The sequence below is a fragment of the Phodopus roborovskii genome, unplaced genomic scaffold (assembly GCF_943737965.1).
Source record: "Phodopus roborovskii unplaced genomic scaffold, PHOROB, whole genome shotgun sequence".
Taxonomy (NCBI): domain Eukaryota; kingdom Metazoa; phylum Chordata; class Mammalia; order Rodentia; family Cricetidae; genus Phodopus; species Phodopus roborovskii.
In genome coordinates, this window is record NW_026126413.1 from 7,544,124 (window position 1) to 7,569,699 (window position 25,576).

The 25,576-nt window shown below is 38.8% G+C and overlaps 1 protein-coding gene across 1 annotated transcript in view; it reads left to right on the forward strand.

Moving 5' to 3' along the window:
- The window catches only part of Ap3b1 (adaptor related protein complex 3 subunit beta 1), a 198,252-nt gene that overhangs the window by 44,039 nt on the left and 128,637 nt on the right, over positions 1-25,576 (forward strand). The window contains exons 5-7 of the mRNA XM_051182988.1: positions 21-181; positions 2,440-2,506; positions 10,822-11,004. Of these exons, the coding sequence (XP_051038945.1) occupies positions 21-181; positions 2,440-2,506; positions 10,822-11,004 (411 nt within the window). The remainder of the gene's footprint in view (positions 1-20; positions 182-2,439; positions 2,507-10,821; positions 11,005-25,576) is intronic.

A 25,576-nucleotide genomic window follows, 5' to 3' on the forward strand; every position in this document is an offset into this window, starting at 1 on the left:
AAAATTTCACTCTGTTTTAGGACCCAAATCAGCTAATCCGTGCAAGTGCCTTGAGAGTTCTGTCGAGTATTAGAGTGCCGATTATTGTGCCTATCATGATGCTGGCTATTAAGGAGGCTTCTGCTGACCTGTCACCATATGTCAGGAAGAATGCAGCCCATGCTATACAGAAGTTGTACAGGTAGGTGCTTTACCACAGTCCGCATCTGAGGTATCACATAGGCTGTTGGAAAGCAGAGGTATGTTCTAGCTTGTCCTTACAAGTAAATGAATTTGGCTGTGTGGTTTTTTTTTTTTTTTTTTTTTTTTGGTGTTTCGAGACAGGGTTTCTCTCTGTTTCTTTGGAGCCTGTCCTGGAACTAGCTCTGTACACCAGGCTGTACTTGAACTCATAGAGATTCATCTACCTCTGGCTCCTGAGTGCTGGGACTAAAGGTGGGTGCCACCACCACCCAGTGCTGTGTGTGTGGGTTTTTTTCCCTCCTACAAATAATCTTTGCATGTCTTTGCTTTTGTGTTGGTTATAGAGACTCTGTGAGGACTTTTACTTCTGAGCTTATTAGGGCCTCTGTTTACTTTTAGGTTGCATAGCTTTAATCAGAGTTTGAATTCTCATTTGTATAATGTGTCTTATGTGTTGTCAGAAAATAGAGGGGCTGGGGGATGGCTCAGTGAGTATGAAGCCTAAGTACAAACCAAAGTACCCAAGGTTTACACAGCTAGCTAGCTATGTCTGCCAATGCCTGCAAACTTAGCATGCGGGGGAGGGGAAAGCAGAGGTGAGTAGGTCCTGGGAGCTAGCAAACCAGCCAGTCTTAGCCAACATGGTGAGCAGCTGCTGCAGTTAGACACCTTGTCTCAAAGCAGTAGGGCATAGGACCATTGAAGAAGACATTAGCATCCCCCCCCCAATGTGGATATGCAGGTGCATGTAACCACATACTCTCATACATGAAACAGAGAGAGAGAGAGATGGAGGGAGGGAGGAAGAACCTTTAGTATCAAGTAGAATTTCATGTGTTTTAATTGCAACTCTCGTTGTTTCCTTTTCATCCTTGTTTCTGCTGCTCACTCTGTGGAGTGTGATTCTTGAACAGAGCTATTGTATTATATACCTTTTTTGTAGTTTTTTTTTTTTTTTAAGCTAGGGTCTTGCTATATAGTGCCTATTTTTTTTTTTAAACTTTTGTGTGTATGGGTGTTTTGCCTGAATTTATGTGTACCATGTGCATGCAGTACCCATGGAGGCCAGAAGAGGGTGTTGGATCCCCTGGGACTAGAGTTAGATGGCTGTGAGCAACTATGTGTGCGTGTTGGGAATTGAGCTTGGGTCCCATTCAGTGTTTTTTTTAAAATTATATGCTATTAGTGACATTTGTAGCAAATATCATATACTATCTTGATGTCTGTAGAAAAAAACTACTCTCTAGAATAAGTTCTATATCATGATGCGTTGCTGTTTTCTGTCATCTATCTGCAAGCTACCACTTTTGTTTCTGGTGTGCTGTCAGTGCTGATTCAAACAAGTGAAATGCATGAAATGAACAGACGTGTGGACTTGTGAATAGCATAGCATATGTCTGAGGTAGAAATCAACCCTATGCCAAATAGTCAGTTGTTTCTGATTGCCACATGCACATCTTGCTCTGTGTGGAAGTTTTCCCCTAAATAGGTACATGCAATAAGATGTTTGAAAAGAGCCATAAAGTAGGAGTAATGGTTTAAAAGTGCACCAGGCAGCAGCTCACTGTCTGCTCTCTGTCCCTCAGTGTGGTGGTCTGCCAGATGTTGTCTCATAGACCGCCCCTGTTTGCCCTCGGTTCAGGTAACAGCTTCACCATGTGTGTTTCCATTACCAGGCTGAGCTAATTAGGTTTTATTTAGAAGTGCTCTTTTTGGTTTTGACAGTTACACAACCATAGTTAAAAACATTTGCTGTCTTTCACATTTTCCCCTTGAAATAAAAAGAACTTCCAATCAGGTACTTTCAGCTACTTCCTTACAGTTCTCCAGCTGGCTCTGGCAGTGATTGACACCTGGTTTAGTTAACATGAGCAGCTTCAGAGAGGAAAGGTAACCCACTGACTAGAAAACCTACCCCATCTTACTAAGGTGTCTATGTCTAGACACCTTACTGTTCTCTTAGAACACCTCAGCATGCCTTTTCTTGTTTGTTTGTTTTTTGTTTTTTGTTTTTTTTTTGTGTTTTGGTTTTTTTTTTTTTGATACAGGGTTTCTCTGTGTGTGTAGAACTTACTCTGTAGACCAGGCTGGTATCAAACTCAAGAGAGTCACCTGCCTCTGTCTCCTGAGTGCTGGCATTAAAGTGTGTGCTGACATTGCCTGGCCAACCCTGGCATTCTTGTAGTGGTAAGTGTCATTGGATGTTAGAATGAAGAGCAATAAATGCATGTGACTTATTTATTTTTAACATTTCAGTCTTGATCCAGAGCAGAAGGAGATGTTGATCGAAGTTATTGAGAAGCTTCTGAAAGATAAGAGCACTGTAAGTATTATCTTTGGTGTCACTGACTTGTGTTTTATTTTACTGTGATTTACCATGCTAGATTCACTGGAATCATTTTTATTGATTTTATAATGCTCTAATTATTAATGAAGTTCTTACTCAAATATTAACGCTGGGCCTATTGGTGCCCAAGTTTAATCCCAATACTTGGGTAAGAGAGGCAGGAGATCTCTGTGAGTTTGAAGTCAGCCTTGTGTACATAGTGAGTTCTATGTTACCCAGGGCTACAGTGTGAGAGCCTGTCTCAACAAACCCCAACCTCAAACAAAGTATTAAAGACCTATTGAACAATAGAGAGAGGGGAGTTTATTATTACAAATGTTCTTTTTCCTTTTGTTCTTCCTGTTAGGGTTGCTGGGTTATTAAGATAGGGTCTCATATGCAGCTCAGGCCAACCTGGAACTTTGTTTCTACCAGATTGGCCTCAGCGTCATAGCAGTTTGAGCATGGCTTCTCAAGTGCTGGGGTTACAGATATGTTGTAGGATGCCCAGCTTCTACACGTTTTCTAAAATATTAAAATAGCCCTCCAAATGTTTATTCCCTAAAAGAATTGATGGTTGAATGTTACCAGCAGTTTTCCCGCCAGCCTGGTCCCACAGCCGCGTCAGCCCCAAATAGCGCACAGAGACGCTGTATTAGATGTGAAGCTGTTGGCCTGTTACTAGTGTTTCTTATTGGCTAGCTCTGTCTTAAATATTAACCTACTTGTATCAATCTAAGTATTTCCACGTGGTCTTATCTTACCAGAGAGAGGGTCCATACCTCTTCCTCTCTTAAGTCTCTACATCTTGAATTCTCCTACCTCTCCCCAAATCCTCCTTGTCTTCTTGTCCCACCTATCTTGCTTTCCTATTGGCCAACAGGGCTTTATTCATTAACCACTAAGAGAAACATATTTACAGAATAACATCTCTCATCAGTTGAAGAGGGCTCTTTTTGTGTTTCTAAGAGTTATTCTAATTAAGATGAGTAGTCTTGTGAGAGTGTGTATATTCACCCATATTCCTTCTCCATGATCAACTTATGTGTACATTTTCAGACAAGACTTAGGAATAGAGGTAACCTGAGGCTGTGCGAATGGGTGGCTGAAGGCATTGTGCTGCTGCTCGTATCTCAGAGCCTCTGCGCTCACTTTTTTTTTTTTTTTTAAGATTTCTTTTTTATTATATATACAATGTTCTTGCAAACTTGAAGATCTCATTATAGATGGCAGCGAGTCTTCATGTGGTTGCTGGGAATTGAATTCATGACCTCTAGCAAAGCAGCCAGTGCTCTTAACCTCTGAGCCATTCCTCCAGCCCTTGTACTCATTTTTTACAACTCAAAACTACTTAGGAAGTCATCATGGGTCATGCTGGAGAGCATAGATTATTGCCATCCAGCAGGCCTCTAACATAGTAGTCTCTGGCTCCTTTATTCTTTTAATTATACTCATTTATTTTGTATTTGTGCATATGTATGCATGTGGGTGGGTATACGGGCTGTGGAGTGTGTATGTCAGTCAGAGGACTACTTGCAGATCTGGTTCTCTCTTTCCAATGGGGTGTGGGTTATAATTGGGGTCATGGTCTTAGGGTAGGCTTTTACCCACTGAGCTATTTGCAGGCTCATGCCTGTTGTTCGTATTGAAAAGTGGAGTATTGGAATTTCTCTTCAGTTTTGTCAGTGTTTGCTTTGTGCACTTTGGAGCTCTGATACTGATATATATGCTTATAATAATTTTATTATGTATAAATGTCTGTTTTTATCTTTAATAATGTCTCTTGTTTTATGTATATCTTGTTTTATGTATAGTCAGTCTAATTTATGATTGCTTTCACAATTTTATGTTCCAAACTTTGATATTCAAAGTTTAATTTTGGATTTTTGAGACAAGGTTTCTCTGTGTGTAGCCCAGGTTGACCTGGAACTTGAGCTGTAGATTGAGCTGGCCTTGATCTCACAGAGATCCATCTGTCTCTGCCTCCTGAGTGCTGGGATTAAAGGCGCGTGGCACCACAGCCTGTCCAAATTGTATCTTTTAATCTGGTTGCCTTCTATAGGTAGCATATATAGATGCTTTTTGACTTTGAATTAAATCTGACAGTAACTGCCTTCTGATTGGAATAATTGATTCACTTATACTTTATGCCATGTTAGTTGAATTGTTGATTGTTTTCTGCCTTTACACTTGCTTGTCTGTCTTGTGTATTTTCATTCCTCCTTTACGGCTTATTTGTACTAAATGAGTATTTTAGTAAATACTGCATATTCTTTATTTTTTTTCATGCTTATCTTGACAGTATCATTATGCTGTCATTCATACATGACAGTTATTGGGTTCTATTCCTAAGCCATGTAAACTTCCTCAGGGTAGAATGTATTAGAAATCTTCATTGTATCTTTCTATGCATAGCTGATATATAGAATGTATCAAATATAGACCAACTCACTAAATAAATTGAGAAAAGTCATGCTTCTTTCTGTCTGCTGTATGGCAGGCACTCTGCTTCAGAGATCTAAACACAAAGCTTGTTGTCAATATTCATAACTTCATTGTAGTTTTAAAAGTACGTATTTTATTTTGTCTACAGGACATTTTACTAAATACTGTGTAGAATGGTGGAATTTAGAAGAAGCAGTCTCTGAATTTACATGTAGTTTGCTGTTATTTCTGCTCTGTCATAAATCTAAAGAAATTTGGAGGTAGCTGGGTATAGTGCTGTGCACCTTTATTCCCAACATCAGGGAGGTTGAGTTCAAGGTCAGCTTGAACAGTCATTTCCAGGGCAGCTACACAGTGAGATCCTGTCTTGAAAACAAAAATAAAACAAGGAAAAAGAGGAGGATTTGGAGTCTATTCCAAAGTGAAACTTCCATGTGCACACATATCTTTCCAGATAGGGTATCTGTTCCTTCCCCCTGGCTTTTTGTTGTTGTGTTGTGTTGTTTCATTGAAACAAGGTCCTTGACTCCTTGACTGGTCCTTGACTTGCTCTGTAGATCAGTCTAGCCTTGAACTTGCTGCAACCCTCCTATCTTGAATTTCTGATCCTCCTCCATCTCTCATGTGCTAGGATCACACTAAGCTGGCTAGGTTGATCTTATTATTATGGGTGTGAATGTCTTAGGTATCAGAATTTGTTTTATGTTCCATTATGTCTTTGTAGGGTTTATAACTGCTAATCCATGAAGTGATTTTGAGTTTTAAAAGCTATTATATACAAAATCTTCACCTGTCTCCACAGAACAAGGTGTTAAAATATTCTTACTGGAAAGAAGATGGCTCAGAGGAGTGTAATGGACATAAGTTTTTTTGTAAATTCAATTGTCCACTTTTGTTTCCTGACCCCTTATTTCCAAATAAGGAAAAAAAATATTGAATAGATTTGATATTTAATGGTTAGTGTTTATATTTTTTATTATATTATTAGTGATAGTAGTTTGCTGCTATTTGGCAGGGGGTATTTTCTCTCCATAGTCACTGTTCCCAGGGAGAACGTTATGGAATTTGGGACATCCATTTTAACAGCCAAGTTTTCCTTCCCACTTCATTTTTTGAGACAAAATCTCTTGCTATTCTCAGCTCACCAAGTACTAATGTTGATTGGCTAAGGAGGCCTAGGGATCCTCCTGTCTCTACCTCCCCATCCCGGGAAGCCCTAGGGATCCTCCTGTCTCTACCTCCCCATCCCGGGGAGCCCTACAGATCCTCCTGTCTCTACCTCCCCATCCCGGGGAGCCCTAGGGATCCTCCTGTCTCTACCTCCCCATCCTGGGATCCCAGTCATGTGCCACCTGCATGGATATTCTTATGACAGTTTTGGGGATTGAACCCAGGTCCTTATGCTCATAAAGGCAAGATTCTTATTGAGTGGGCTAAATCCTCAGCGTGATGTCCCCCCCCCTTTTAAGGATTTAGATTAAGAGATTTGAATTCAGCTTTGTCTAGTACCATTAACTTGTCTAACCAGTATTTAAGTATTAAGTGGTCTTTTATGAATGTTCATGGATTGTTCCTCTTTTGTGTGATTATATTCTACTGTACAAAGATTAAAAAATATATTCTTATCTATATATTAGATCTATCTATGTATATAGATATAGACATGTCTATATATATCTTATATAGATACACTATATATTCTATATCCTTATATAAGGATATCCTTATATCCTTATATCTATCCTTATATTAACTTGTTTTATTGATTATATGTAATACTCATTGAAAGAAGATAGGTACATTCTACCAGTACTTACAATGTTAACATCAATACTAAAATTAACAAAGAATCATGATTTCCCCTCCCTCCCCCCCCAAAAAAAAACTTGTGAAATTATGGGTGGGATTTGTTGAGGAGAAGAGGTTTGGGGGTAAGAGAGGACAATGGGGGTGTATTATCAGAGTAAAGTGTATATGTATGCAATTGTGAAAGAGTACATTTTTAAAAAAATTAAGAGAGTCACACACAGATTACATAAACTTTAAAATTTTTCCAGCCAAATGATCCAATCTAATTTATTTTGTCATTTTGAGGAGTTTATTCACTGACATAATATGGGAACCATTATAATGATGGTTTTTATGTTGCTGAAAGTATGGAATGTTAAAGATGTCACTGTATTTAAAACTCATTTATTTAATCTCTGTTGATTTGGGGAGGTACCTTCTCTTGCTTTTCTTAGCGTAAGGAGGGTTTTCTTATTGATATCTCCAAGACATTTTAGTGTGTGAGAAGCATGTGGCTCAAAAAGACAAGAGAAATCACTTTGAATTCAGGCACACAGCACAGTTCTGGTAATAGGCAGACAAGCACGGTAGTGTCATTGAGGTAACTATTGTTTGAAGGTGTCTTGTGTTTATAAAGACATTTAGAAAGGTTATGTGTGTGCACAGGAGGTGGAATTAGAAGGTAGCATCTTACCTATATGTCTGCCATCCCCAGTTGGCTTTACAGTATTTGCTACTGTATTTTTGTTGTGTCTTTATGTATTCTCGCCACTGTTGTCTGCCTTGTGTGTTTAGCACAATGATACACTTTTACTATAACCTTTCCAAATGTTCCATTATAAATGTATCCTTAAGTCTATGACACTTGTTTATTTTTCTTTAAAATGTAGAAATTTGTGTTTGTTGAGCATTGAAAACATGGAACCTGATATTTAGAATGCCTCAAAGGCAGGGTAGTACTTATTTCTTGTGTGTTTTGTTTTGTTTTGTTTTGTTTTTTTTTTTTGTTTAAGTTAATTTCAAAGAAATCCTATTAATTGGATTTAAATTTCTCAGGGAAATAAAATACATTAATGCTTATTGAAAAGCTAAGTTGTTTATATACTTTTGATGACTCAAAATTTCTTAATTTTATCTACAGACTACTGTTTATTGAATAGGTTGATAGGTCACAGCTAAATTATAGGGGTAAGATACCATTTTCTAAGTTATTGATTTAATGCTGGTAAAAGCCTGGCTGTTCTGGGGAAAAGAAGAAAGCCCACCCCTGAGTTTGTGCAGATGTTTTATTGTGATAGATCTATTATCCAGCTATTAGAAGATAAATGACTGATCTTTCCTATTTTCCATGCCTCAAGAAAATTGAAATAAGAAGGGAATATCATTTGGGCTGTATGATTAGAGCAGGTTGGATGGCCATTAATTTAAGGGAAGAAAATCTTGGCAGCACTGGCTAACTTACACCATCTTATCAATCAAACTGTGATGCACTTCTTGTGATGACCCAGCACTCAGATTTTTGTAACGTTAATTAGAATTCATGACAAAATAGATGCAAGGAAACGTTTTGTACCCTTCATAATTTTATAGAAAATTTATTGTTATTAGAGGAACCATTTGCTTAGTGTGATTTTTTTCATTACCAGCTTGTCAACTAGCATAGATAATCTAGAGAAAATATGAACTCCATAGATGGGATGTCACTTTTGTTGATGGTTCATGTAGTTTACCTTGGAGCACAGCTAATGGCTGAAGTTCATAGCAACAGCACAGAAAAACGTGGCAACCAAGGGGAGATAAATGAACCACGTTTATTGCTTTAATATAAAAAATACATAAATGGAAAGCTGTGTTTGGATCTGATGAGCTCATTGCAGTTTTGTCGGAGTGATTTATTCGTACTGTGTGAAGAGCCACTATTGACACAGTGAAATGGAAATTAACTGTTTGTTTTTGGGAAACCAATATTTTTGGTTTTGAAATCTGAGTAGATCATTTTATTTTAATTCTGAATGTTTTATGGATATTGAACATTTAATAGACCCAAATGATCAATTCTTGTGCTGGTGTTTATCAAAAGCTCAGATTGTTTACAACAAGCAAACAAACTATACAATGAAATGAGAGCATCTAGAGCTTGTGTTGTTTAGTGACAATGCTCTTTTTACATCTTACTTTTTGTGTTTCCTGTAGCCTTATTTGTACCTAAATGATTATTTTCTTTCCTTCCTGGGATATCTTGGGTGTTCTAGGATGCTTGTTGGTGTGACTTGATAAATTTAATATCCTACAGCAGCTGATTTTACATTTCACTGTTTGGTGTCTAATCATTTGTAATGAAATACTTTCTGGGTTTAATAAAACCCTTGATTGTACATAGCATTTAAAAAATGAAAATTATTTAAAAACTTAATGAGTTCAGTTTCATAGATTGGTTTAAGAAATATCTCATTTTGTAGTTTAGCATTCTTCACCAGTTATTATTTTAATAATGACAGTTAATCGTTCATTTGTATATAAAATATTATTGATGTTTATAACTCAAATAGTAATTTATTCTATAGTTTGATATTCTAAACTTGGTTATTTTAAGAGATTTTTATATTATTACTTTTAATCTCATAATCATAGGTTATTAAGTTACTGTGAATATTTTCAAAGAGTAATTGATGCAGAAGATATCAAAATGTGGACTTGAAAACACGCATTTAACTTGCTTTCCATATCAGTAGCAAATAGGAAATTAGATGTATAATACATTTTTATTTAGCTCACACAAATAATCAATTCTTTGCTGTTTCGATTGAGGTGAATACATGCTGGGACCAGCAGGCACTAGTACATGGGTAGGGCCAGAGTCAATAAATGCGGCTTCACGTTTATACTGATTGGTAATTCATAAAATCCCCACAGGACTTGAAACTTGTTTAGCATAATAGCAAGTCTATATTCTGAGCTCTTTTCTTTCAATTGTGTTGTTGGTTGCATATTAATAAACTAAATGGTAACCAAGTAGAGGGACAAACACTCAAAATATGAATATCATTGTAGCTAATGTTTTTCAAAAAGTACCATTTCAATAAGTTATACTTCTATTTAATTGTTTATTTTTAGTCATTGGGGAAATTTTATATACTAAAAGGAAAATCCTTAGTGTTTAGGAAGAATATGATATTAATTTGTTTATTCAAAAATGTGTTACACTGTTAGCTATTTGCATGTATATATAGTACACATATAGAAGAATTTCTATATTAAATATTTTGCTTGCCTTGTACCTTTATACTGAAGACATCTTAGTTTCACCCAAGATTTGTGAGAACATGACAATTCAAAAGTCATTATTTGTGATTTCATTAATTGGTCTGGGGGGCGGAACTGAACCCTTTTGGCAATACATTATTCTGACTTTTATGCATGGTATACTAACATTTCAGTCACTGTATTTTCTTTGAAAATAAATTATATTGTAAAAGACAAATAGACTAAAATGTGTGAGATTTGGAAATGTTTTTTTTATTAAACACTGAGTTCTTTGTGTACTTTCTAGTGTAAAACCCATTGTTGAATCACTGCTATCTTCACTTTAAACTGACAGTGGGATCTTTGTTACTGCCCCAATCTCTTTCTGATTGATGTTACAGACTAAGAAAGCATCTTTAAAGTTTAAGTGTGGGCAGTGGTGGCGAACACCTTTAATCCCAGCACTTTGGAGGCAGAGGCAGGTGGATCTCTGTGAGTTCTAGGCCAGCTCACTCTACAAAGCAAGTTCCAGGACAGCCAGAGCTTCCAAAAACCAAACAACCACAACAAAACCAAAAAACAAACTGAATTATCAATAGTTAACACAAAACAATTATTAGAATTTAACTGAATAAAATAACCTGGATTTATCTGTCTTCAGAAGATTCGTTCTCCATACTACTTATAGGTCTTAATGATATTCTTCAAGGAAAGGGTACTTCTGTATTAACTTTCAATGTTATTGTCATAACACAAGTACGCTGCTGCGATATCCGAGTAGGATCTTGGATGGGGGGAGAGTGTATTTTAATGAGTTACTATTACTTTCTTCTCAGCTGGTGGCTGGCAGTGTGGTGATGGCTTTTGAAGAAGTGTGTCCAGATAGAATCGATCTGATCCACAGGAATTACCGCAAGCTTTGTAACCTGCTGGTAGATGTGGAAGAGTGGGGGCAGGTTGTCATAATCCACATGCTGACTCGATACGCTCGGACACAGTTTGTCAGTCCTTGGACAGAGGTGAGTGCTGATTGGCTTCCTTCTTAGGAAGTGTACCAAGGGGATAGATTAACTTTTACAGACTGTGCAGCCAATGAAGGGCTGATTCCTATGTAAAGATGTACTGTATAATCTTTCCTGTGATACCTAGCAAAAGATCCCTGTACGGCACAAGGTTCACGTGATGTTATTATGCCCCAGAGGTTTTTAATTATTTGTAGTTGATTTTTACATTTTTGAGCCCCGTTTATCTTCTGGATACATTTGCTAAAATAAGTAATGTGACTCTGTACCATGAATTTACACTTGGGATGACTGATTTCTAGAGTTTCTATGTAAAATACTGTGGAAATACTTTCCTCCAGCTTTATACTTCTAAACTATGTTTACTTTCATTTTTACTTAAAGTGTGTGAAATCAGTAGGTAAATATCCTATGGAATGAATTTATTTTATTTGGCAGATTTACATGAGAAATTTATCATTGTTTACAAGGAAACAGAAATTGCATTGTGTAGTTTGTAATAGAGCTCACTCTCACTGTTTCTGTGTAGAATCACATGTAAATTTAAAACTTGTATAAGGACATCCTAAGCAGTACTATAACAGCACATTCATCTTTTGACATCTTATGTTTAATGTAATATTTTTATATTTCTGTGTATGTGTGCCCATGTGTGCACATCTGTGTGTGCATGTGTGTGCGTGCATGTTCATGAATGCTTGAGTATGTGTGCACATGTATGTGTGTATGAGTGTGTGCATACACGTGTTTTTACAATGTAAGCATGTGTGTATGTGCCTCTGTGTGTGTGGTCATTGAGTAGGTCAGGACAGGTGTGGATTCCCAGGAGTTGAAGTTACAGGTGAGACTGCATAGGTGCTGGACACAAGACTCAGGTCCCCTGAACAGCAGCAGGCACTCTTAATCAGTGAGCCATCTCTCCAGCCCCCATATTACCAACTTGAAAAATCAGGTTTGAGTGCTATCCGACTAACCATACGGCGTTTAGAACATCTTGCTTTTTTAAATGAAAAATAATATAAAAATAATATTAACGCGTGAGAAAAATGTTAATGAAATTCTGTAAAGTGGGAACATTTTCATAATAGATTTTTAAATGACATATCAAGCTTACAAACAATTCTAAAATATTTCATCTTTTTTTTATTGACTGGTGTCTTAGTAGTAAAAAGATTTGAAACATTTTTATGTGTCTTCATCTCCTTGAATGCTACATCTCAGTTTGGTCTTTTTTGTTTCTGTTTGCTTTGGGGAGCATTGTTGTTGAACCTTGGGATTACACATGTGGAAGATAAATCTGCTAATGAACTGTATTCTCCAAGCCCTTCTGTGCTTTAAGTTTTACAGTTTTCTTTTTTGAGACAAGGTCTCCTTGTGGATGTAAGTAAAATGGTTGCATTTTTTAACCACATGTAAGTAAAAAAGCAAAAACAAAAACCACTTATGCTACTTATGATTATGATCAAAGAACTTTTTTGCTATTAGTATATACTTCTGACTTACAAAATGATTTTGGTTTATTATTGACTAGAGTTCGGTTTGAAAGAAAGGCCGTTTTAGTAAATGAAGCAGTGTGTGCATGATGACAGTTCCTCGACCATTGGATGCCAACTTCAGCAATCGTAGTTTTTGTTTGTTCAGACAGCCCCTGCTGGGGAGCTGATTGGGCATTTTCCTCCCTGTGTGTAAGCACAGAGATCGTGTTGGGTTCTTTAACCACTGTTACCACCTGGAATTTTTATTTTGTTTTCATATTCATTCTAGCACTTGTATCCAAATGCTCTTTTGTCTTCTTAGTGGATTGAAATTGGAGCTGAGTATAAGAATATTTTATAAAAATATGTACCAAGTATAAAGACTAAGTTTTCTAGTTCATCTTTTACTCTTTGAGTTATATTTCATCTTATTTTAGATGAAATTATTAAAATCATATACAGAAGACAAGTTAAATTTTACATTGACAAATTATTTCTGCTTTTGTTGCATAATTGGAGAGGAGGGGGCTGCATTTTTTCTGTGTTTTTGCATGTTAGTTCCTGTGAGAAGGAAATCTGGTCACTGTCCAGCCATTATTAAAATTGGACTGTGCCACTTGTCACTCACCGTGGCGTCGTGGTCGACCCTATGGTTTCCAGATTTATGCAGTGCTTTTCAGATGTGCAGCTCAGCCTCACGTTGCTGAGGACAGGGTGTGGGCGGTTGAGGTGTGGGTGGATGGCGTGTGTGGCGTACACATGGGCAGAATGTGCTGGACTGGGTGTGGGCAGGTGGAGTGCTCCGGACAGAGCGTGGGGGGGTGGAGTGCTCAGGACGGAGCGTGGGCTGGTGGAGTGCTCAGGACAGAGCTTGGGCGGCTGGAGTGCTCAGGACGGAGCATGGGGGGGTGGAGTGCTCAGGACAGAGCTTGGGCGGGTGGAGTGCTCAGGACGGAGCATGGGGGGGGGTGGAGTGCTTAGGACAGAGCGTGGGCGGGTGGAGTGCTGGGTGTTGGAGTTGAAGGTTTGGCAGAACAGGTGTTCGACTTCTCCTTCAGTGTAGCTTTCTTATGATTTCCTTTGAGACAAAATGAACTGGCTTAAAGGAAAGAAGGTAAGGAAATCATTTAGATAGATTGTAAATTTTCATTAGTTTAAACTATATTCCCCTTTTTCAAGGTATACAAGTACTTATAATGTAGTTAAATGCGAAATGTTTTTGCTTTTTTTCATATTAACCTCTTGGTTGACCCTTAAGAGGCAGTTGGTCACAACTATTGAATTTCAGTTATGCTAGGAGTTACATTTTTACTATGGATAAACATTGAACTTTACCATTAATGGAAGGTGCTGTCAATTTGCCTCAATCTATGGAAAAATGAGTCTTTGATTAAGTTCTGTTTGGGCGTCTCATTTAGCCCAACATACTCAGGATATTAGGATTGTGTCTGTTTTCTTAAGTTTGTAAATAACCTTTGGGCGAGCAAGATGTGGTCCGTCCGTCCTTGCTGTAGTTTCAGAACTAGCAATCATAATGAGGCTCTTTGTACAAAACTCCTCTTTGGATGTGTCAACACTTGGGTCATGCCCACACCACACTCCTTTCTTTAACTTGCTTGAGTCTGTCTTGGTACTGATTGCTGCAGATACTCGAGAGTGAGACACTTGGGTGTTGGTACTCCTGGAGGCCTCTGACTTCATGTTGCTTTCGTGTTTTTAGGACTGTCTGTGGTTGGTTTAGTTTACAAGTTGTTAGACTGGGAACCGGAGAGATGGCTCAGTGGTTAAGTGAACTGCTCTCAAAGAGGACCCATTCCTAGCACATTTGGTGGCTCATCCTGCCTGGAGTTCCAGCTCCAAGGCAATCCAGTGCAGGCACCTGTACTCGTGTTCCCACACAGGCATATACCACACACATAACTAAAAATAAGAAAGGTAGTAAGTTGTAAGGCAGAAACTCTTAAAGGCAATTGAGCCATAGTTGAAAGAAACTGAGACGTTTGCAGCTCTTTATCTGCTTTCCATTTTTATAATAGCCAAGGTTATCTTATCACAGGGTAGAATGAGGGTGAGGGGAGCAGCCCTTCCAGTGAGGGCTGAGTAGTGACTGGTCTTCCTGCAACCAGTGGAAAAAAGCTCCCTTTCTTCCAAAGGCGGAGATCACTCCCATAAAGCTGCACAAATATAACTGTTCCGGAAATCAAGTAAGAATATGCCAGTGGGAAAACAGTGTCACCAAATTAACATATCAATTTAGAAGTTACATCAGGTGAGAGAAAATGTGAAAATGGTATTCTAATTAATCATTTTGCTCTACTTTCTTGTGTAGTGGCTAGGTTGCCCTGGCCATGGTATCTTACCACAACAAGAGAAAGGTAACTAAGACCCTAGTCTATGGTGCTCCATTAGATGATGTCTATAAATAAATATGCTCTCTGAAGAGAAAAATCCCGTTTTTCTTTAAACTTGAGTGTGTGCTTGCACATGGTGCGAGTGTAGGTCAGGGAAATGCTTCAGGTTCATCTTCCTGTGCTGTCACCACCTCCTCCCCGAGATAGGATCTCTCCCTGAACCTGGAGCTGGGCTGGCAGCAGGCAGACGCATAAGGTCCTCGCACAGGCTTTTCACATGGGTGCGGAGGATTCGAACTCAGGGCTTCATGTTTGTCCTGCAAGTGCTGTTAACCATTGAGTATTTCCAAAGCCCTCTATTTATGTTAATATTCTTGAAGGGTAGCAAAATGTTGGCTTTTAGGAATTGAAAGTTATTAGAAATAGTTTTTGAGATGAGCGGATGGACATACTTTTGTCAGTCAGTTCTCAAATGAACACATCATATACAAATAAGCTTCTTCAAGGCCAGAAGAGATTTTTAATTTAGTTTATTTGCATCATTATAGATCAGTATTTAGGCTGTTTATATGTAAATGTACGATTTGAGGAACAATTAAGTGTTGACAAAGTAGATTGCAGTCATATCAATTGCAATGCATTTTCCATAATTTTTCTAACTGACATCTCTGATGATAAATAGTGGATGCCAAGTCAAAGCCGATTATACAGTGTGCTAGGAATTCATGGGGCTGTCAGAGAGAAGACCGATTGACTTTACATTTACATATTAATGAGAAGATTTGTTAAGAGGGTGCTTGACTATAGAAAATAACAGCATATTTATAGGGCACGACATTTTATAAATAAAGCTGATGCAGGAAAATGGAAATTAAACCTTTTAGGTTAATAAATTCAAGAGACTACTAAAATGTGTATTTGCATTTTTATTTTCTTAAAGTTACCTTACTCTTTGCAATCTGTGTTGGCTGGTTTTCCATTCTAGGTCAAGTTTGTATAATTTTCAAGGATATGGCATTATTTAAACATTTTCTTTATCATTGAAGCCTGTTATGGGACAGCATATAAATTTCTTACATAAAGTTGCTTTTATAAGAATAATGGATCTGAAAAGAAATATAAAACAAAGCGAGTAAGCGTGATTTAATACTCCACTTTATCTTCAGATCATACAAATCTTCTTTTAAGAGTTATTTAAAAATAACATAAACTGAAATGAAAAAACGCAAACAAACAAATGAAACCAAGAAAGCTGTGCCCTGTTCTGGCATTAGCTGTAAGCTGACAGTGAATGAAACTGTTTGGTTCAGATAGGAATGCTTTTCTTTTATAGAACCAGTTCTGTTAAAAGTGCTAGGAGAGGAAGATTTAGCAATTATCAAACTGTGAAAGTAAGTCACTGTATCTGTTTGGAATACGAAGCCAGGTGGTACAGTTCTTGCGGCATTTATCCATGTCATTTGGATACTTGGAGTGATTAATTTACCTTTGTCTGTCCCTGTATTTCTGTACTTGAACTTATAGCACCTAGATAGGCCTAAGGACATCCTAAGGTTGGAGTTTTCCTTAAAGTGTTTTTAGTACGTGTATTTTTCCAGAGGTTGTTAGAAAATAACTCATCAAAATGCAAACTATATTCATAAACATATGCATGTATACACATTCTGTATGTATGGTTCTTTTTAACAGGTTATTAAAAAAACAAATTTTGTAATTTTTTTAAACCTGTGTACTATTAGTATATTTTGTTCTTCTGTAGAACCATTAAAGATAAAATACTGAGGATTTATCATAGAATATGGTTTTCACAATATAAGTGAACTAAGCTTGTGCATCAACACAGCTGTGACTTGGGCTTAGTACACAGTTTCCTGTGGCCCTGTTGACCGGGGGCTGATAGGGAAGAAAGGCCTCTTCTCCCCATGGTTATGGGACGTTCAACGTAAGGACTCCCTAGTCATTTGTTCATTATGTGGTCTGACTGAACATTTGAACGTTATGAGTCCTTTTTTAAGTGTTGCTAGTCTCCTCCAAGTAACATGTACTCGTCTTTAACATCTTTTATTTAATAGTTGACAGATTCATACTCTTGTTCTTGATTGCATCTACCTCCAGCTCCTGGCTCTCCATACCTGCTTTATCTTTAAGTTTAAAAATAGTATAAGGCTCAAGTTCCTTCATGTTCTTTGTGTGTCATTATGTGGTTGTAATTACTTTTTTTGTTTTTTTGTTTTTCAAGACAGGGTTTCTGTCTTGGAACTCACTGTGTAAATCAGGCTGGCCTGGAACTCAAAGAGATCCACCTGCCTCTGCTTCCTAAGTGCTGGGACTAAAGGCAGACACTAGGCAATCTTTTTCTTTTTTTCTTTTTTCTTTTTTTTTTTTTTTTTAACTATTTCCTGACAGCAGTGAATTCTTACATTTTGTTCATCTGCAAAGATCTTCGTTCTGGCTTTTTATTTTTATTATTTATTTTAGTTTTTAAAGGCAGGGATTTTCTGTGTAACAGCTCTTGCTGTCCTGGAACTCTATTTGTGGCCCTGAACTCACAGACCTGTCTGCCTCTTTCCCCAGCATGCTGGGATTAAAGGAGTGTGCCACCACTGTCTGGCTTTGTTTTTATTTTTGAAGAATGGTTTTGATTCTTAGCATTCTTTGTTGTTCATGCTTTCTGGTCAGGAGTTAGTTGCAGTCAGTGTATCTCCCTCCTTCCCTCTCCCTCCTCCGAAGCTGTGTTTTGTTGTGTGTGTGGTCACAGCTGTACAGTGTTCACGATTGCTGTGTTCATGCCATATCCAGAAGAGAGTGGCCATTGTATTTCTCCCATCCTTTGAAGTCTACAGTCCTCTGAGCCATATTTCCAGCCCCCTGAAATCTGCTGCCTTTTTATCCACCTTCTGTGTTTTCTGGGCCTCAGAGGAGTTTACATAGAGGTCCCATTTGGGGCCGGGTGCTTCTCAGTTACTCATTCTCCAAAATTGTGGGTCTCCATCTTGATTGCCACCCATGGCTGAAGGAAGCTTCTCTGAGCAAGACAAACTTTATGTAGCTCTGGCTAGCCTAAAATTGACAGAGATCGCCCTGCCTCTGTCTCCTTCATGCTGGGATGGAAGGCGTATGCTACCCCATGGGTACTTTTTTTCTAATTTTTATATGAGACCAGGGAATGATTTAAGACACAAAGGATGTATATTTACTAAAGTCTCATGCCTATACATTTTACCCTTTCTGTGGATAAACATCATTTATTTGTTTATTTTGTTTTGTTTGTTTGTTGTTTTGGTGGAGAAGGCTCTAAGAGTTTTTTGTTTTGAGTGTTGATTTTAGAAGAGTTTGAGAGAGCCTGTCTGGTCATGGCTCTGTCTGTGGGAGCTGAGCGCCAAGTCAGATGCCTGTGTGTGTTTCCCACTGACCCCATACTTCATTACTTCTCTTTAGCTAGACTCATATCATACACTCACTGAACTCTCTCACCCACTGGAAAGGGCTGTCAGTCACAGTGGCTAGACGAGCCACACTTCAGGAAACACATGGCATCTTCTCAGATAGCTGGCTTCTCAGCCCTTTTAGGAAATTCATGGAGATCTATATAATGAGATTGGCTGCTGGAGACAGTAAAGTGTCTACCATATTCCCACTAATTTCATATAATTTTGAGAAGATTATGTTTTGAAACTATTTAAAAATTTCCTTTTAACATATATATGTATAGATACCCACAATGATATTTGATTAAGTAAAAACTAAAAGTGTTCTGAGGAAATTCTTGTAGATGTCAAGGGTTTCCCCAAATTTTGTCTGTGTGTGTGTGTGTGTGTGTGTGTGTGTGTGTGTGTTTGGCGTCTGTGTAAGTATGAACACTGTAAATGTGTCTGGTGTCTGCGGAGGCCAGAAGAGAGCATCAGATAACCTGGAAGTCCAGTCCTGAGCCTGAGTCCTCTGCAAGAGCAGCCAGTGCTCTAACCACTATGTTCTCCAGTCCTACATTACTTTGATACCTTAAGTAGGTATCTGGTCTGTGGAGAAGTTACATTTTATCAGTAGTACTTCTTTGTTTTCATCTAAGTTGCTGGGTTGTCCTATTTTATAACATTTGTTATGAAAGCTTTCGTATTTAAAAATAACATTTCATAGTAACCTTCACAAGTGCTTGAAGCTGTTAATAGTATATGGAATAAGTGTTCTGAGTCTAATGCTCTGGTGAATAAGTGCCTTCCTCGACTTTTGAAAAAAGATTTGATTTTAGTTTTAATTATAGTTTGTGTCTGTGTTGGGGTATGAGCTTTGGATGCAGGGACCTGGGGCAGTCAGAGGTGTTGGGTTTCCCAGAGCTGGAGTTCTGCGTGGTTGCAAGCCTTTTGGTTTGGGCTCTGGGAATTGAGCCCCAATCCCCCACGAGAGCAGTACATAGTGTTGGCTGCTGAGCCTCGTCTCCACAGCTCCACACCCACTTTTCATCCTTTGGTGTTTCTGTTCCCAAGCTCCCCTCTCAGCTTCTTTATGTTCTGCGCCTTTAGTGTCCCTTTATTTAGTGCTTTGTGCTGCTTATTGCAAACATAAGTTTGTTTAATTTTCTTTTTGAGATTTGTATTGTACTATAAGATGTGGTTCTAAGAGATGGTTTGTCTATGGTTGCCCCAGCATTTTGTGTACATTTTTCCTCCCTTTTTAGAAGTTTTTTTCTTCTTTTACATATCGATCCTAGTTCCCTCTCCCTCCCATCCTTCCATCCCCCCCCAGCCCACCCCCATCCCTGGTCTTATTTCCCCATCCACTCCCCAGGAAGGGTGATGCCTTCCAGGAGGGATCATCAAAATCTGTCAAGTCATTTGGGGTAGGGCCTAGGCCCTCACTCCTGTCTCTAGGCTAAGGGAGTATCCCTCCATGGGGAATGTGCTCCCAAAGTCCTTTTGTGCACCAGGGATACATCCTGGTTCCACTGTCAGAGATCCCATAGACTGCCCAGGCCTTCTAACTGAGACCCATGTTCAGGGGGTCTGGGTTGGTCCAATCATGGTTTTCCAGCTATCAGATTGGGGTCCATGAGCTCCTCCTTGTTCAGGTCATCTATCTCTGTAGGTTTCTGCAGCCTGGTCTTGACTCCTTTGCTCATCACTCCTCCCTCTCTGCAACTGGATTCTAGGAGTTCAGCTCAGTGTTTAGCTGTGGGTGTCTGCTTCTGCTTCCATCAGCTACTGGATGAAGACTCTAGGATGGCATGTAAGTTAGTCACCAATCTCATTACCAGGGAAGGGCATTTAAGGTAGCCTCTCCACTATTGCTTAGATTGTTAGTTGGGGTCATCCTTGTAGTTCTCAGGACATTTCCTTAGTGCCAGGTATCTCTTCAAACCTATAATGGCTTCCTCTATTATAGTATCACTTTTCTTGCTCTCCTCTATTCCTCCCCTGACTCACTCTTTCTGATCCCTCATGTCCTCCTCTCTGCTCCTTTTCTTCCCTCCTCTTTCTCCTGACTCCCTCTCCACTCACTGCCTTCCCCTGCTCCCAAATATGCTCAGGAGATCTTGTCCCTTTCCATTTGTGTGGGGGAACCATGTATGTCTCTTTTAGGGTCCTGCTTGTTTCCTAGCTTCTCTGGTGGTGTGAATTGTAGGTGGTGATCCTTTACTCTGTCTTAAATCCATATATGAGCGAGTACATACCATGTTCTCCCTTTTTGTGACTGAGTTTCCTCACTCAGGGTGGTTTCTTCTAGTTCTATCCATTTGCCTTCTAATTTCAAGATTCCAGTGTTTTTTCCCGCTGAGTAGTATTCCATTGTGTAAATGTACCACATCTTCTTTATTCTTCAGTTGAGGGGCATCTAGGTTGTTTCCAGGTTCTAGTTATTATAAATAATACTGCTATGAACATAGTTGAACAGATATCTTTGTTGCATGGATGTGCATCTTTTGGGTATATGCCTAAGAGTGGAATTGGTGAATCCTGTGGTAGACTGATTCCCATTTTCCCGAGGAACCACCATACTGCTCTCCAAAATGGCCATACAAGTTTGCCCTCCCACCAGCAGTGGAGGAGTGTTCCCCTCTCTCCATTTTCTCTCCAGCATAAGCTATTATTGGTGTTTCCGATTTTAGCCATTCTGACAGGAGTAAGATGGTATCTCAGTTACCTTGATTTACATTTTCCTGATTGCTAAGAATGTTGAGCATTTTCGGAAGTGTCTTTCAGCCATTTTTGTTTCCGCTGTTAAGAATTCTCTGTTCCATTCTGTATCCCATTTTTTATTTGGATTATTTGGTGTCTTGGTGACTAGCTTCTTGAATTCTCTCTATATTTTTGAAGATCAGCCCTCTGTCAGATGTGGGGTTGGCGAAGATCTTTTCCCACTCTGTGGGCTGCTGTTCTGTCTTGTTGACTGTGTTCTTTGCCTTACAGAAGCCTCTCAGTTTCAGGAGGTCCCATTTATTGTTGATCTCCGTGTCTGTTCAGGAAGCAAGTGGTGTCCTGTACCAGTTTGTTCAAGGGTACCTCCTCCCCCTTTCTCTTCTAAGAGGTTCAGTGTGGTTGGATTTATGTTGAGGTCTTTGATCCATTTGGACTTGTTTTGTGCATGACAATAGACATGGATCTATCTTCAGTTATCTACACACCAGCATTATTTATGCCAGCATCATTTGTTGAAAATGTTTTCCTCTTTCCGTTGTAGAATTTTTGCTGTTTTGTCAAAAATCAGGTTTCATAGGTGTGTGGGATAATATTGGGATTTTCAATTCGATTCCATTAGTCTACGTGTCTATTTTTGTGCCAATACCAAACTGTTTTCAGGACTATAGCTTATAGTAGAGCTTGAAGTCAGAGATGGTGATGTCTCTGGAAGTTCTTTTATTGTTCAGGATTGTTTTGGCTATCCCGGGTCTTTTGTTTTTCATATAAAATTGTGTATTGTCCTTTCAAGGTCTGTGAAGAATTGTGCTGGGATTTTGATGGGTATTGTATTGAATCTGTAGATTGCTTTTGACAAAATTGCCATTTTTACTATGTTTATTCTACCTATCCAAGATTGTGGGAGATTTTTCCATTTTCTGGTATCTTTAATTTCTTTCTTTAAAGATGCAAAGTTCTTGCTATACAGGCCTTCCACTTGTTTGGTTAGCATTACCTCAAGATATTTTATGTTGTTTGTTGCTATTGTAAGAGGTGATGTTTCTCTATTTCTCAACCCCTTTATCATCTGAATATAATAGGGCTACTGATTTTTTTTCTTTCTTTTTTTTTTTAGTTAATCTTGTATCCTGCAACTTTGTTGAAGGTGTTTATCAGCTGTAGGAGTTCCCTGGTAGAGTTTTTGTGTCACTTATGTAAACTATCATATCATCTGCAAATAGAGACAGTTTGACTTCTTCCTTTTCAATCTGTATCCCCTTGATCTCCTTTTGTTGTCTTATTGCTCTAGCTAGAACTTCAAGTACAATATTGAAGAGATATGGAGAGAGTGGATAGCCTGTCTTGTTCCTGATTTTAGAAGAATCTCTAAAGTGGAATATCTCTCCATTTAGTTTGATGTTGACTGTTGGTTTACTGTATATTGCTTCTATTATGTTTAGTTATGTTCCTATTATCCCTGATCAGTACAAGACCTTTATCGTGAAAGGGGTGTTTCATCCCCTTTCATCATCTAGTGAGATGGTTTTTCTTTTTTAGTTTGTTTATATGGTGGATTGATTACATTGATACATTTTCATATATTAAACCATTCCCACATCCCCAGGATGAAGTCTACTTGGTCATGGTGGATGATTTCTCTGATGTGTTCTTGGATTTAATTTGCCAGTATTTTATTGAGTATTTTGTGTCAGTGTTCATGAGGGATATTGGCCTGCAGTTCTCTTTCTTAGTTGTATCTTTGTGTGGCTTGGGTACCAAGGTAATTGTGGCCTCATAAAAAGGCAATGACCCTTCTGCTTCTGTGTGGAACAATTTGCAGAGTATTGGTATTAACTGTTCTTTGAATTTATGGTAGCATTCTACACTGAAGCCATCTGGCCCTGGGCTTTTTTGGTTGGGAGGCTTTTGATGACTGCTTTTATTTCATTAGGGGTTATAGATCTATTTAAATTGCTTAATCTGTTCTTGATTTAGTTTTGGTGATACCTACCCAGAAATTTGTTCATTTCCTTTGAAGTTTCTAATTTTGTGGAGTACTGGTTTTCAAAGTATGACCTGAAAAATCTCTGGATTTCCTCAGGGTCTGTTGTTATGTCTCCCTTTTCATTTCTGATTTTGCTAATTAGCATGTTTTCCCTCTCTGCTTTTTGGTTAGTTTGGATAAAGGTTTGTCTATCTTGTTGATTTTTCTCAAACAACCGTTTTTTACATTGATTCTTTGTATTGTTTTCAGCCCTCAAATTATTTCCTGTTGCCTACTCCTCTCTCTTCCATCTCTTGTATTCTGTTGGTTATGCTTGCATCTGTAGTTCCTGATCCTTTACCCAGTTTCTCTCTTTTCTGCATTCTCTCAGTTTGGGTTTTCTTTATTGTTTGTATTTCAGTTTTCATGTCTTGAACTGCTTGAATTGTTTCCTTCATTTGTTGTTGTTGTTGGTGGTTTTTTTTTTTCCCTTTGGGGGCGTTTCCTTGCTTTTTTAAGAGATTTGTTTGTTTCTTGCATTTTTTTCTTGCCCTTTTCCTCTATTTCTTCCAATTTTTGTTTGTTTTCCTTCCATTTCTTTAAGAGATTTTTCTCATATCAATTTTCATGAAGTTATTGTCTAGGTCACAATTTCTTCTGCTTCATCTGCTTTGATGTGTTTGGATGTATTTGTTTTGGAGTACCTAGATTCTGAGGGCGTCATACTGGTCTTTCTATTGTTGGGTGTTTTCTTGTATTGCCCTCTTCCCATTGCTTCTTCCTGTGGGTGCAGGTGGGGTATCAATCTCTCTCTACTTTCCTCTCCCGGTGGGTGTAGGTGGTCGGGACTAAGATGTCAGTAACTGTGGATGATCTGAGCTCTCTTGAAGGTTTCTCAAACAGAGGTGACTGCAGAGCTAAGGATGTGGGGGACCACTCAAGCAGATTGTGTAGGGGGCTCAAAGTGCAGAGCTGACCCTGGAAGTTCCAAGGGGAGGATGTGGGGTGGGGCGTTCCACCTGGGCTGGTCCCAGACTCTCCTCAAGCAGAGGGTGTAGGTACCCAAGGTTCAGGTGAGGGCAGGCTCCAAATGGTGTCCCTTCGAGGGGCAGGTCCACTATGGGCAAAGCTGACTCAGGAAGTTCCAAGGAGAGGATGGGGGTGTTGGACCCAATCTGGCCAAACACTTATTGTGTAAAAATTTTAAATGGAATCTGACATGAGCAAACATATTCCCATCTGGGATAGACTTTAGGGTCTGTCCCAGATAGGACTATGTTCTAAAATGAGGTAAAAAACCAAATAAACTTTTCAAATGGAGGAAGTAAGCAGCAACTGTTCAGACATTTAATAAACAAACAAACAAAAAATGCCTTACACATCGTAAATCATTACCTCAGTCCTCAGTCTCTTTCTCAGTGATAGTCCTAATAGGAGCTTACTCAGTGATAGCGGCCTAGGAGGGATAGTTCCTAGAAGGCTGAAGGATGGAGTACTTAGGAGAACAAGGGCAGGCAGCCTCCCCTGTGTAATGTGGAGTCTAGGATGAGACATGAGCAAAGACCTAAGGAGAACCCAAACTTTCTTTCTGAAAACCTTCAAGCTCTATGAAAAGGAAGTAGTGACTCACACATAAGTAGTTTGAGTGTTACAAAGGCTGCCTAGCTGTAGGGACTTGGGATTTTTTCCCCTTTAAATTGTAGGAAATCTCTGTTTAATCCCTAGCTGATTATAGGGCTAGCAGAAGAGCAGACATACATGTGACCAAGAGACAGAAAGATACAGGCTTTCCAAAATCACTTAGGACTGTCTCAAAACAGAATATACTACTACCAGCAGCAAACTGGTGGGAAGGGACAGAATTTAAGTTATAGATTCATAGCAGAATAATCTAAACCTTTGGTTTTGTGATATACATATTCATAGAAAAGTCACACACAACGTGTTTTTAGTATCTGTGTATCTGTTAGTGCCATGTACACCTTTATACTTCACAACGCCTCTCTGTGGTTGTCAACACGTTGGCTTCCTGATGCTTGGATCCTGGGTCTTGTGACTAGCTGTGACCTTTGTCTCTTTTGCCTGCGGGCCCCAGGGCCACTGGTCTTTCTGTGTCCACTCAGTTTCCTTTCTGTAGGTGTGGGGTTGCTTGATTGTGTTGTGTGTGGCAATCCGGTTTCAACTGTTAGTCCCTCTCCAGGGTCACACTGGCTCTCTGTTGCCTTCTACTGCTGTTCCCTTACCCTTTTCTTCTCTCTCTCTCTCTCTCTCTCTCTCTCTCTCTCTCTCTCTCTCTCTCTCTCTTTTATTTTTAGTTTTATTTTTTGTCTTGTCTGTTTTGAGACAAGATCTTAACTTTGTAGCGCATACTGCCTTTGAACTTGGACTCTTCCTCCTGAGTGCTGGGATTACAGATACACACCAGAATACACAGCTGTAGCGCATACTGCCTTTGAACTTGGACTCTTCCTCCTGAGTGCTGGGATTACAGATACACACCAGAATACACAGCTACAGCTATATCACAGTTACTTATTTACTCACTCACTCATTTATTTTTACCTTTTTTTGAGTGTTTGGCTGTTATGCCAGCATGTGTTCCTGTGTACCATGTGTGTGCCTGGTGCCTGCATATGACAGAAGATCAAG